The sequence below is a fragment of the Porites lutea genome, chromosome 1 (assembly GCF_958299795.1).
Source record: "Porites lutea chromosome 1, jaPorLute2.1, whole genome shotgun sequence".
Lineage (NCBI taxonomy): Eukaryota > Metazoa > Cnidaria > Anthozoa > Scleractinia > Poritidae > Porites > Porites lutea.
Window position 1 is genome coordinate 4,824,485 of NC_133201.1, and position 15,083 is coordinate 4,839,567.

At 42.4% G+C, this 15,083-nt stretch overlaps 1 protein-coding gene across 1 annotated transcript; it reads left to right on the plus strand.

The window, feature by feature from the left end:
- The first annotated feature begins 3,632 nt into the window (after positions 1 to 3,632).
- LOC140936231 (uncharacterized) lies at positions 3,633 to 4,526 on the plus strand. The gene has a single exon (XM_073385698.1). The coding sequence runs from the start codon at positions 3,633 to 3,635 to the stop codon at positions 4,524 to 4,526; it is 894 nt and encodes a 297-aa protein (XP_073241799.1).
- The last annotated feature ends 10,557 nt before the right edge of the window (positions 4,527 to 15,083 follow it).

Here is a 15,083-nt window from a genome sequence, read left to right on the forward strand (position 1 = left end):
ACGGCGGGGCGATCGCGAAGACGTGGGCATAGTCCGGAGCATACTAGCCCGAGAATACTGATTTAAAATGAAGCCTTCTTACCGTCACAGAGGCGGATCTAGTGGGGAGGGTGCAGGGGCCGCCGAGATGACCTGCGGCTTCCTAATACAACTTGTATTCTGCAAAAAAAAAAAAACTTTGTGGTTATTGGTGCTGAAGTAAAACATGAGACGAGGTTGAAGAATTATTTTAAACGCCGTAAAATTGTAGTTAAAATTGTAGTTCCTTAGGCCCGGTTCAGACGCCGAACTTTTCATGAGCCGAACCTTATTCGAATTGAGGCCGACCCAGATTATTAAGACCGGCTGAATTGATTCAGACGCCGATCTTAATTGCAGCTCAACTAACTTCATAACGCGAAAAATACTCATTTCGGTTAAACTGCTTACAAAATACATTATAATAATTTATGTCTAAAATAATTGCATTTATTTGTATTTAACTCTAGCCGAAGGAGGGGGAGGACTGGCACTAGTTTATTTCTTTGTCATGCGCTCTACGCAGTTCTTTCGCCATGTGCTTTAACAGACCGTTACTTCACTGAACTCACGTTTATTTTTCCTGAATCGTTTTCTTGTGGTGCATTGTTGTCGATGTTTACACTATGGCGACTAGAAAGAGCAGCAGGAGCACAAAACCTCCGAAAAAACTACAAGATTTCGTCGCGGATGACCTGGCGGCAGAATCGGCAACACCTCAACAGATGAGCGAAGCAGTCAAACGCGAACTGAGTCAGGTTGAGTCTTTGATAAAAGACCTTACTCCAACCAGTTTTAAAACAGAACAACCCACTGTAAACGAAACAGCGATCGAAGATCTTCGAAACCGCAATTTACAGCTTGAACTGGATCTTACACGCACCAAACTCGAGTTGTTGAAGCTACAGCGAGAGTCCAAGCAACCAAGTGCGCCCAAGATGGCCACGGCGACCGCAACAATAACACCTGATAGTAATTCTGTCGCAAAACCAACCTTGAAAAGTCTCCAGCAAGACCCAGTTGTTCAATCCGAGCTTAAATCTCTCATGGATTCCTTAGGAGACCCCATCTTACTGGGTTTAACCGCAGAGGAACAAGACCCAGCACAACCGCTGTTAGAGCCCTCTACTTCGCGAGGTAAACGTCCTCTACTTATCCCTGATTTCATTAGCTGCCTTCCCTTAGTACTACAGGAGGATAAGGAGACCGTGCTTGGAACCTCTGGTGATGCTAGAATTGTATTAAAAACCGCTCAAGACAAGAAACTGCCTCTTGACAAAATCTCATTCCCACAATGGTCAGCGGCTAACTTTCGTATTATGCATACTCTCATGTCAGATGGGTCTCTATCGTCCACCCAAGACATCCTTCATTACATTATGTACAGTTCAAAGATATCTGAGCTAGCCAAGTGTTACCCCTTACCGAAAGTGATGCAATATGATGATTTGTACCGCAGAATGCAGTTTTCGACAAACTGTAAATGGGGTACTGACAGCCAGTTCATCTCCCACCAAACACTCCACAGACCAGATCCAACTCCCACACCGCCGCGGCTATCTCCTCGCAAAACGTCCCGCCCAGTCCTAAACCCAGCAACAGGAAAGCAAGTTTGCTATGATTACCAACGGCGTGAAGGGTGCCGCTTTGCCTCTTCATGTAAATATGATCATGTTTGCATCAAACCTCAGTGCTTGGGAACCCACCCCCAATGGCAGCACCAGTCTGCTACTGCTCAAGACCCCCAATACTGAACCCACACTCAACTGCAGAGCCCCCTCCAAATAGTATTTTGACTACGGAACTAGCAGGAGATGTCTCGACCACATTGTTAAACGCAGGGACTAATCCCGTCTTAAGGACACCACTTCCCGCAGAGTGTGGGGAAAGTTTACCCATTCATGCAGGGCCCTTTTCAGAATTTAAGCAGCAGCCCCAAGCAGCCCAGGTCTCCACAGACTTAGTTTTTGAGACCTGGGCAACAGAGCTAACCAATGACCCGGACTTGGAATTTATCTTGGATGGTGTTAAAAATGGATTTCAGCTCCTCTCGCCTGATTTAATGGTTTCACATGCTTTTACACAAAACAATAAGTCTGCTCTGCGACCTGGAGCTAAAGATCAAATTGAAGCGCAATTAATCAAAGGTCTCCGAGAAGACCACTTTGCTATCGCAGTCAAGACCAACATGCCAATTATCATTAATGCCCTTGGAGCCGTACCAAAAAAGGACTCCAATGAATTACGAATGATCATGGATTGTAGCCGACCCTTAACGATGAATGCTAACTCATATATGGATTTAGAACACTACAAGTATGTTACCGTTGATGATGCAGCAAATCTCTGTCAACCTGGTTGTTGGTTGGCAAAAGTTGACTTAAAACATGCCTACAGAAGCGTTGGAACACACCCCGATAGCTGGCGAGTTACAGGAATGTCGTGGCGCTTCAACGACTCAAAACACCCCATCTACCTCTATGATAAGCGTCTACCATTTGGAGCCAGGGCCTCACCAATGGTTTTTCACCGCCTCACACAAGGGATCTGTCGTATGATGGCCCGGAGAGGGTATACTGTGCTGGCATATCTTGATGACTTCCTTATCATCGAACCAACCCAACTTCAGTGCAAAGTAGCTTTTGACAACCTGTTAAACTTACTAGAGTCTCTTGGCTTCACTATCAACTGGAGCAAAGTTGTCTACCCTACCCAGTGCCTGATTTTTCTTGGAGTTGAAATCGACACTGTTCAGTGTGAACTCCGCCTCTCAGACGATCGTGTGTCAGAGTTGTTATCCCTTCTCAAGGAAACAAGCTATAAAAGCAAATGTACCAAGCTTCACCTCCAACGACTCCTTGGCAAGCTTAATTGGGCAGCACGTGTTGTTCGAGGGGGCCGCACATTTCTCAGACGGCTTATCACCTTGGCAAACTCGGTTAAACGTCCGCACCATCGCGTCTATCTTAACCTAAATGCGAGAGCTGACCTCATGTGGTGGACCCGCCTCCTGCCTGCACACAACTGTAAAACTTTGTTCCCCTCAGCCATCCCTGAACTTCCTACAGCAGTGCTTACTGATGCCTCCCTGTCTGGCGGGGGGTGCCTATGGGCACCAGACTGGATGTACGTCAACTGGGCCTTGGACTACCCATCTCTATGCTCTCTCCATATCAATTACAAGGAGACGTTTACCATTGTTTTAGCTGCACACCGTTGGGCACCTTTCTGGTCAGGTCATCGAGTAGTCGTCAAAACAGACAGTCAGGTGGCTGCAGCCTTTCTGAACAAAGGCTCAACCTGTTGCCCGGTGATCATGGACTGGATTCGTTCTCTGTTTTGGCTTAAGGAGTATTACAACTTCAGTTTGTTCGTCAAGCACATTCCAGGAGCAACCAACACTCTAGCAGATAGTATTTCACGCCTTAATGATGTGCACTACTGGCCAACGTTCCAAGCATGGCTCTCCAAATCCTCTAGATCAAATGACTTCGAATCTCACATGTCGCCATTGTCTCTTGCTCTCCTTAGATCCAAGGGATCAGCAGCAACTTGACCGTGAAGTCACCAATTTCCGGCGTCAATCATATGCACCTACTACCAAGTCCACCTACATGAGTCAAATGCGTTCATACCTCTCCTTTTGTGTATACTACGGCTACCAACCTCTCCCAGCAGCAGCATTAACCCTTAATCGCTATGCAGCTTTTCTAGCAAGGTCACTCTCAGCATCCTCCATCCCAGCCTATTTAAATGCGATTCGCATTCTACACCTTGAACATGGTCTGTCTGACCCAACCAAAAACAATTTTCAATTGGCATCTACACTTCGAGGAATCAAGCATGTAAAAGGTTTAACAGTGTCCCAAAAGAAGCCGATTACACCCCAGATCCTATTAGCCTTCAAGAGTCATTTACATTTGGACAGCCCTTTACATGCAACCTTCTGGGCAGTTTGCCTCGTAGCGTTCTTTGGCCTCCTTCGTAAGGCGAATTTGCTATGCAAAGGATCAACAAAGTTTGACCCATCCAAACACCTGCGTCGAGGAGATATCCTCTTCTTCAATGACTGGGCCATCATTATCAATCGATGGTCGAAGACCATCCAATTTAGTCAGCGCATTTTAACTGTTCCGTTACCTCGCATTGCTCCACATCCACTCTGCCCTTACACCGCTCTCAGACATGCCTTTGGCTTGGTACCAGCACCTTTATCGGGCCCAGCCTTTATCATCCCAGCATCCACGGAGGGGGGCCTGACTCCTCTGACTTATGGAAAGTTTGACTGCCTTCTAAAACTAGTAGCAGCCAAGACGAACTTGGACCCGTCTCAAGTTAGTGGACATAGTTTTCGCTCGGGCGGGGCCACTCTGGCTTTTCAAGCTCAAATCCCTGCAGAACTGATTAAGCGTTTAGGAGACTGGCAGTCAGATGCTTATAGGTCTTATATCCACATCCCAGTTAAAGACAGAATGCTAGCAGTTAAGCGTCTCGCTTCGTTTGTTTAGATTTTTTTTTTTTTTTTTCCCTCATGGAGACTTTTGTCTGGGGTTAGGTCGTGCCTCCCTTGGGCAAATGTTATTAAATGGAAGGGTTCACTTCGGAGCCCTTCCCTGTTTACCCCAGACTTGATTGTTGTAGTTTTATCTATTTACATTCGTAGAGAGTTAAGTCTAAAATAATTGCATTTATTTGTATTTAACTCTAGCCGAAGGAGGGGGAGGACTGGCACTAGTTTATTTCTTTGTCATGCGCTCTACGCAGTTCTTTCGCCATGTGCTTTAACAGACCGTTACTTCACTGCCCTCCCTTCCCCCCTCTTTTCTTTTTTTTTTTTTTTTTTGTTGTTGTCACGTTTTTCCATGTATTCCTGTTTTGTACATTTGCTGTATCTTGACCGTCTCAGTTGGGCAAATGTTATTAAATGGAAGGGTTCACTTCGGAGCCCTTCCCTGTTTACCCCAGACTTGATTGTTGTAGTTTTATCTATTTACATTCGTAGAGAGTTAAGCATTAGGTTCGGGGGTTAGTCCATTGGATCTACAATGAATGTCAAAAGTGTTGGGACCTTTCCAGTGATTTTAGTAAAACTAGCGACCCCTCCCCTCCCACCCCAAACAAAGTTGAATTTTGAGCAAAATGAGTGAAATCATTTGCTGGGGCGGGGAGGGGGGGCAGTGGGAGGAGAACGGGAGGAAACCAAAGCGGATCAAAAAATTGTTATTAGGAGCAGAGTACTATGTAACAATTACTTAGAAGCGTTTTCCACACAGTCCCAAGTTCTTTTGGCCTCCATTGTAGAAGGTAAGGAAATATATTTTTTACTGACCAAGAGGCTATCATCGGTGCTGTATTCTTAAAAGTCTCATGTTCCGTTGTTTTAAGCATGTTAATCAACAAAACTACTTAGTATTTCGACAACAATTCTCATTTTGAAGTGAATCATTTACAGTTATAACAATAACAGTACTGTAGGCGACTTACGGCATTGCGTACACATACCATGGTCAGAGCTCTGCTCAAACTGAATACAAAAATGAATCATTCGAACATTTTCTGCAAGCCTTCAACCGGAAGAGAATTTTTCCCTCATTTTTGGGTGGAAATATTATCTAAAGACTTCACCGTGGGAAAATCTTGTTCAAGATTTTTTTCTTTTTCTTCTACATGTACTGAGAGAAATTTTTTTCCTCACTTTTGGGTGGAAATATTATCTAAAGACCTCACCGTGGGAAAATCTTTTCCAAGATTTTTTTTCGTACGTTTTCTTCTACTGGGAGAGTTTTTACACTCATTTTAGGGTGTAATTTTTATCTTAAAGACTTCAATATGTAAGAAGGTTACTCTTCTTTTTCTTTTTCCTTCAACTGGGAGAGTTTTACCCTCAGTCTAAACCTTCGGTGGGATTTCTGGTTTTGAAAATTTCAAACAAGATATTTATCCGGAGTATATATTTATGCCATCTCTCTCTTTAAAAACGGAAAGTTGCGGGAATGCCTTTAGGGTATCTACTTGTGCCCCTGTGGGCTTCACTTTAGAATGGTTAGTATATTCTACAATCATGCCTTCCCTATGTCTCTATAATGTAATTACAGGGCCTCCTGGTTATTATTATTATTCTCTTTAAAAAAAACGCCTGATCGCGGGCCAAAAGGAATGCTGCTATAGTATAAGCTGTGAAAGCACGCGGCGGGGGGTACTTGAGATGTTTTATAAGGGGAGGCTCCGGCTTGAGTTGACAAATGGTACCCCTTTCACATACCTCATTTAGAAATTCCCTTTAGCTGCTGTGAATTACTGTCTTTAAAATAAGGAGATTAAACCACAAAACTAGAAAGTTTCTCGACTATTTCACAGCCATGAAATGCATCTGTAAGCCCTTTTTGGCCTTTTTACAAACCAAAATTCCAGGTTTTTATACAATTGAAGGCAAGGCAATAAGGTGCTTTCAATTTTAAGTGTTATTGTATATTGTTAATACTGATCCACACCAAGATCTGGCTTTCCCTCGCTGCGGTTTGTCCAAGCGATCCTTACACAGAGTTGTTGCATTTCCTTATCCTTACTAGCCCGCGTGGCAGGCGCAAAAAGGGGAGAAAGAGGGGGAAGGGTAAGGGTTAAGGCCGCCTTAACCCTAACCTACTCCCCCTCCCTTTTTTCCTTCCTCCCTACCTCCTACCCTTGCTTTTGACGCCCGCTACGCAGGCTAAGCCTAGACATAAACTAGTAAACTCCCACACTTTTACACTTTATTAAAGGCTGAAAAAGGAACCCATTTCGGGTGGAGCCTCCCGGTATAGGCCATTATAGGGAGTACCCCTTTCCCCCGCATGAAGCACGGATGGGCTTCTAGGAACACTTGTTAGCAATGTCCGCTCTACTTTTAAATCTCGTTTCCTGTCAGTCACTTCGAAGCGTCCCTAGACTGCGACAGTCTCTTATTTTTCTTTGCAAAGTTACTGCACGCGAAACCTAAGCAGCCGCGAGAAACGAGGGCGTAAGCCCGAGAAGAAAACTGATAAGAGACTGCTGACTCTTTTCTTTTGTCTTGGGACAACGAAGCTGTCAAGGTAATTTAATTAATCAATTAAACCCGAGTAACTTGAAACGATTTATAAATAGAACATAAACAACTGAAAAAATTACACTTTCTTTAAATCCGGTAAGATTGCCTTGAATTCGTTTCCCTTGAGGAAATTTACGGCAGTTTCCTTCTGTAAGATATCCTTAAAAGTTTTATTACTGAGATTACTGCTTGGTTCGCAGTATTGTTTGCAGTTGGTTGCGACGCGTGACTATTTTTATTGCTTGCAATCTCACCCCAGACCAGTCAATACTTTGTCAACAGGACCAACAGCTGTGCAATTGACCAATCGGTTACTCCGTTTCTGGGCTGACGGAGGGTTTGTTTACTACAAAAGACACTAAAAAGAGTCAGCAGTTTGTCTTTTCTCCTCTGGTCTCATCCCTTATTGTAATAATAACTTAGTGGTTTGCAATCGCGCTGGATGAGATAAGAGCTATTCGGATTTTAAGAAAAAAGACGGACTGCAAGCAGACTAAAGCGTCCCACGCAGACGTTCTTTAAGTCTCGTCGAGTCCATCCTCGGAGACCCAGTCGGGCCGGGAGAAAAGGCGCGACGAAAGTTTTCAAGCACGAGCGGAAGACCCCTCCCGCCCATTCTTGAAAAGACTGAAAACTTTCGTCGCGCGTTTTTCTCCTGGCCCGACTGACTGCCCCTGGGTCTCCGAGGATGCGTCGAGAATGAAGACTATCAGTCTATTTATCGTCTACGTGTGGGAACCTGATGCTAGTTACTTGATAAACAGAGTAAATTTCGATCCATCCTGTCTTTAAGAGTTTTGATTGAGAGGGATGGGAAATAGAATGGGAAATAGGCTCTTGCTCTAATGGCTGGTGTGTTTTTGTTCATGCAACTGGACCCCAGGCTCCCAAAATAATCAGTTCACCAACACCGTGACAAAAGGAGTGGATACCAATATGCATATCACGTTACACTTTCACTTCCGCCTAAAACTTGTGATGGAAGCAATTTTGACAAATTTGCAGTCAAGAATACTACTTTTTAAGGGGTCAAACTGTTCCCACAACTGCTGAGAGAAGTGAAATAAGTAAGTGTTACTTTATTGAACATTTCTACTCCGATACCCATGTAGAATTTCGAGTGAGATGATGATCATAGTAGCAGACGCCCGCACTTTCGGTTTCATTTTGTGGAAATCCAAGTGATAAGCATAAATGTTAGCCTTTTTTAGCATTTTTAAATGCCTCAGTGAAGGCCGGCAAAATTAAGTGATTTCTGGGGTCCATTTAATAAACGCTGTGGCTATATGGCCGGTAACCGGTCAAGGTTTTCAAAACATTAAACGGCCGGCAGTCCTGTAATCCTAAACTATCATATGTCGATTAAGACAGGTCAGGCGATCCTGAAATGCTTTCTAGATCTCAAGTCTAGTGTTTGGTTTACGCTGGGCTCAGGAGACGAAACCGTGTTTTGTGACACTTGAAACTTTTTTCAGCTCGACGGCCGGTCAAGGTTTTCATAACACTAAATGGCCGGCAGTCCCATATATATTCTCAGTAAATTTCACAAATCGAAAAAATTCGGCCGTTCTGAACTATCATAAGTCGTGATCCTGATCAAAGTCTCTACGCGTTAGTTCCCTTCTGGAGCTGAAATACACTTCAACATTATCTTGTCGACGTTATGATGAAACAAGCTCAGCTCCAGAAGGGAACTAACGCGTGGAGACTTTTCTAGCCCGCATAGCAAGCGTTTCCGCGCGAGTTCGTAGAGAAAGTTGGGACGAGAGCAAAAAAAAAGGAATGAGGGGGGAGGGGGTGGGGAGCGAAGGAAATGGTTGCCCGCAAACCCCACGATTTTGAAAAACTGTGTTCGCCAGCAAATGCAGCTTTTGATTGGTGCGGTGCTGGTAGTGTTGATTAAATAGCAATCAATACATCAATCAAACCAGGTATGTTTTGTTTAAGTGCATCACAGATCTCATCTGGTCTGGTCTGATTTGTGGTCGCAGATTACAAATCCTTTGGTCTGAGATTTATTTGAATCATGTTTGTGCGAAGGTTTATCAGATTTAAGTCCCTGCGATCAAAAGTATAATATTGGAGATCGAGCAGTGGAGACTAGTGAAGGCCAATTTATTGGCAATGACGGGGTGCGTATCTGACTGGAAAAAATGGACTGTTTGTTGGAGATAACATCAACATAAATCAGAACATCGAGTACTAAACACTAGTTAGAGCCCCCATGGACAAGTGATTGGAAATTGAGCGGCACATATTGCAGTGAACTTTTCGACACTGGCTGGCCTATGGAGAGCAGCTGCTCTGCAAAACTCATAGCTGGCGGAATGAATTGTTCCGGACAAATCATTTCTTTGCGACGTTTTACAAGGTTTCAGATGAGATAAAGCCATATAACATTAAAACTATGAAGAACCAGAATATAACTCAACTATGAAGAACCAGAAATTCCGCAGCAATCGCTTAGACTTTCAACCTTCTTTTATAGTAAAAGCTTCTTTTTATTACAGTTTTGCAATTGCATGGAGCATGTTTTAGGGAACAAAGTAAATTTTTCAAATCTGGTAATCTATTCGTTATCTATCTTGACGAGCTGCCAATTTACAAATGAACCAAACCGTGAAATATCAAGGGGCATTTCCCAGAATCGTGGGGTTTGCGGGCAAGCGTTTCCTCTTCACCCCTCCCCTCCCCCTTCCATCTTTTTTCTGCTCCCACTCTAACTTTCACGCTATAACTCAACAGGAAACGCTTGCTACGCAGGCTAAGACTTTTCCTGCCGGTTTTCCGAAGAGGCCGCATGAAAGGTCAAGATGTTATGATGTCAAACGTCGCCTGTCACGCCATGCTTTGCACAGAAAATAGTAACACACATCCAAAGACTTGAGACCAGCAAAAACATGATATAGAAATCCCACAAAACCGGCTGGTTTGATCTGGATCACGACTTACGATAGTTCGGAACGGCTGAACTTTTTTCGATTTGTGAAATTTACCGAGAATATGGGACTGCCAGCCATTTAGTGTTTTGAAAACCTTGACCGGCAGTCGAGCTGAAAAAAGTTTTTTAAGTGTCACAAAACACAGTTTCGTCTTCTGAGCCCAGCATAAACCAAACACTAGACTTGAGATCTATAATGCATTTCAGGATCGCTTGACCTGTCTTATTAATCGACATATGATAGTTTATATTAGCTAGAATCTTTCGATTTTGTGAAATTTACTGATAATACAGGACTGCCGGCCAGTTAGTGTTTTGAAAACCTTGACCGGTTACCGGCCATATACTCACAGCGTTTAATAAAGCTATTACAAGTGTAATTTACAAGTGTAGCCATTGTTTTAGAATCTAAAAACAATAGCTACACGGCTGTAAAATTATACCAATGTATATAAGAGTTTTATTGACCCCTGATATGGTTTATAGGTACTATTTAGTAAAAATATTTCTTCTTGTGCTGCCTTAAGCATTGATGGAGTCTTTTTTGCAAGATACCACAAAAGCTTGTTCTGAAATCTCTCAGGTTTTGCTCTGAGGAATATCTGTATCCGTTTCTTATGTGAAATTAAACATTAACTGTTGCAAAAATATCACACAATATTCCCTGGTGCTAAAATGAATTTGTTTTCCCTTGAATCAATGCCGTGTCTTAATTCTATGTCAGAAATTTTTTTTTGATAGAAAATTTTTTGTTTAGAGCTGTAATGTAGCACTTTGAAATTTGTCAGTTTTCAGCTGTAATATTCCTAATAGGAATGCACGAAATTACATAATTTTTTGTGAATTTGCTGACAACCTATGGCAGTGAAATCTTTTATTTTCCACTGTCTTCCAAGGTCTCTTGGTTCGGTCACTATGCATCAGTCAATTTCAGGTGCTCCCATTCACTCCCTGGGCAACTGTGGGGTATTTGTATGCCTTTTCAGTCCTGGGGGTGGAGCATTAGCAAATTTTGCATGGCCCAGAGTTCATGCAGGCATGTGCCAACCCCAGGGCCACTGCGAGCTTTTGGTACACACAAAAAAATCTTGATAGCAGCTGTATATTTTCATTTTGCAATTTTTTCGAAACCATTTACTAGAAACTGAGCGTCACGGCCACAAAATCCTTATGCTATGAAATACTTGAAAAGAAGTTTGTAAAGTAAACAAGTTTTTGAACTTGACAAAAATGGCTGTGCCATTCCTTGCATGATTTCCTGCCAAGAAAATATAACATATTCCACCCCCCAATGAGCGGACACCTTACCTTCCCTTCCCCCTAAAGACTGTATGGATGGATGGCGTACGCTGATGTTACAACCAAAATTTCTCGGATGTTCAGAAAGTACTCAGTAACCAGCATTGACAATATTTTCGTTTTTATTGAGTACGTGCAATAGAATATATATTTTCAAACAATGTGTGCAGGTTCCAGAAAATATCCAGACCCCTACATGCACCGCGGAGGGAATTGGAAATTCCAGGGGGGTTGGGGGGGGGGGGAGTTAGAGGCCCAGGAAATTCCAGAGAGGAGGGGGGTTGGACAATAAAATCACTTTCCAGGGGTCAATATCATTTCATTTTCGACCTGAGTTCGAACATTGCTTCTTACCGACCTGGTAGATCATTTTTAGGACATAAATAAGTTGAAATATATCATTTATAATGTTCCTTTTGACCTTAACCAGGTTTCCTTTCTTCCAAAAGCGTTTTGGATGTAATTTCAAAGGAATTAAACCAACTACAACTCATTTTATCGCATGCTCATATATTCAGTTGCCATTACTCATTACCAGTCTCCCTTAAGACATCAACGCATGCAGCACATCACGTTACGTCAGTCGATCAATGGAAGAACAGTAGAGTGGCAATTTTGCTTCTTGAAGCACAAACTATACATTGTAACCATTTTAGAATGTGGAGTTTTTATTCTCCTTTTCATTTTCCCTTAATTTTTTGGTTGAAGGTGTGGCATGTTCAAGATCGAATTCTCGCTGAAATGGTGTGGATTTCACCAAACATTACATTATTTTCTGGAACTATACACAATACTACGGTGTGCGTCAGTATTTCTTGTATACCGCTTTTTTTCTGAATGAAGGAGAGAAGTTTTAATTGAACAGACATGATTTCTCAGTACTGTATTTTTGTGTGGTGAATGTAAGTTAGAGAATATTTACTCTGGGTACATTTTTGGGGCAAAAATTTTGGCGGTACTTTTTATTTGCAGAAACTTATTTTTGTGGATTGCTGAAAAAAATGCCAAAATCGCAAACATTAGAAACTGCCAACATTTTGTGTCACACAGTAGTTTACCAAATTTTCTTAGCTATGGGGCTCCGATCATGCTCGTGAGCCACTATAGCTCGGCTATAACACAAAGGCCAAGGCACAATGATGGATGGATTGCAAATTTGCTTCTATGTCCTTATAAAATAAAAAGCAAATTGTCTTTGTATTACCATCCATGCAGGGGAAACATTTCTCAAAAAGACTTTAAACTGATTTGTGGAGTGTTGTGTGGTCCTATAAAGCTCTGATTACATGAATTAAACCTAGAAGAAATCTAGGCATGCAATCAAAAATGGATGCAATAATTCCTGGAAACTTGTGGGATATCAGAAAAAGCTTTTTGGAGTCATCACACAGACTGTCTATATAATTATTTTAGGGATTGAGACAGTCTGTGATGCAGGCTGTACATAGATTGTGGTGAAATATACCTGACAGTAATTAGTTGGGTTACATCAATATTCACTTAAAATGATAAAGTCTTACATCCAGGTAGTCAATATACAAGCAATGAAGTTGTTATTGACATAATAAAGATAATTCTGTAAAAGTGGCACCACATAAATTAAAAATGGTTTTGCTCACCTTAACATCATGAACTTTTTATTATGTATCAGATCAAATTTTATGCTCAAATACTGCAGAAAAAGAGCACTGAGGCAAGGAAAGAAAAAAGTGTCAATATACCTTTCCATCAAAAAATGAAAACCTGACCAGTCAGCATCCATGCATCCAGTTCCCATCAATATTAATAATTTTGTTTTAACCACTGCATTATGAGTTAATTAGTTAATGCCGTTTTCTCCTGTGATTTGAATAATCGCATGCTAGAAAAAATTATATTACACTGCTTTTCCCTTGATTCTTTATACTGTGAAGTATGTCAAGTAGGGGTGGTTAATGTTCTCCCCTAAAGCTTGAGTATATAATAAGCATTGTGTCATCAAGTTGACTATGTTAATGGGCTCATTTCATTTACATTGAGAATTTGTGAACTTAATCTATCTGTTTATGTTAATCTGTCTGTCTGATCCCTTTGATTGACAACTTTCATTGCTCGTTATAATTTATTAAAAATTTAAGTTTCAGCATTAAATACTGGCCCATTAACCCTTTAAGCCCCAGTATTCACATACAAATTCTCCAAACTGATCTCCATACATTTCCTTTAAGAATTAGTTGAGAGAATTTAATAAAACTTCAAGACATTTTCTCTTTCGTGATCATTTTTTATATTCTCGCAACCTTCTCTTGACAATGTATGGACATTGTTAGGAGAAAATTGCTGTTGGTCACTATTGGGACTTAAAAGGTTAAAAAAGGGGTAGCCTTTCTCAGCCTCATTCCCAGAATCTTTCATTCCCACCTTACAGGGGAAGATTAGAGAGGCCCAGGACTCTCTATCCTCCTAAATGCAGCCTGATTGTCAGAGTCCTTCATTACCCCACCCCAGAGGGGAAGAAGAGAGACACTGGATACTCGCTATCCTAAATCTGGCCTCGTTCTTAGAGTCTACCATTGCCCTTCCCTTCCCCATAGGGGAAGAAGGCAGACCCAGGAATCCTTATCCTAAATGCAGCGTCATTTTCATGGTGTTATAGTACTCCATCCCAGATTTGAAGGAGACAGATCCCACAATCACTATCCTAAATACAGGCTCATTCTCAGGGTCTTTCATTACCCCACCCCATAGCGGAAGCGGAGAGATCCCAGACTCTCTATTCTTCATACAGCCTCATTCTTAGGGTCTTTCATTACCCCACCCCAGAGGGGAAAAGGAGAGGCCCCAGACTCTCTATTCTTGATACAGCCTCATTCTCAGGGTCTTTCATTACCCCACCGCAGAGGGGAAGGGGAGAGACCCCAGACTCCCTATCCTATATACAGCCTCATTCTCAGGGTCTTTCATTACCCCACCCCAGAGGGGAAAAGGAGAGACCCCAGACTCTCTATTCTTGATACAGCCTCATTCTCAGGGTCTTTCATTACCCCACCGCAGAGGGAAAGGGGAGAGACCACAGACTCCCTATTCTTCATACAGCCTCATTCTCAGGGTCTTTCATTACCCCACCCCATAGCGAAAGGGGAGAGACCACAGACTCCCTATTCTTCATACAGCTTCTGAGAGGCTCAGGACTCCCTATCCTAAATGCAGCCTGATTATCTGGGCCTTTCATTACCCCACCCCAGAGCTGAGGAGGAGAGACCCTGGACACCCACTATCCTTAGTCCAGCCTCATTTTTAGAGTCATTCATTCGCATCCCCCCCCCCCCTACCAGAGGAGAAAATGAACGACCCTAGTCTACCTATCCTAAATACAGCCTCATACTCATGGACCATTATTACCCTACCCTAGAGGTGAGGAAGAGAAATCCTGCACTCCTCTATCCAAAATCCAGCCCCATTCTTAGAGTCATTTATCGCTTCACCCCAGAGGTGAAAAGAAGAGACCTCAGTCTGCCTATCCTAAATACAGCCTCATACTCATGGTCCACCATTACCCCACCCAGAAGCTGAAGAAGACAGACCCAGGTTTCCTTATCCTAGGACGTACTTGTTTTAGAAGTCTCGCAAAATAGGGTCTTGTATTTTGGGTTACTTATTGGCAATTTAGGCAAAGTATGTTCTTAATTCCTATAAAGGCGATAATTGTTGATTACCAGAAAAATAAATAAAATTGGGTTTGGTCCTTAAATATACAGTATCAGCAAACGTTTTAGACTG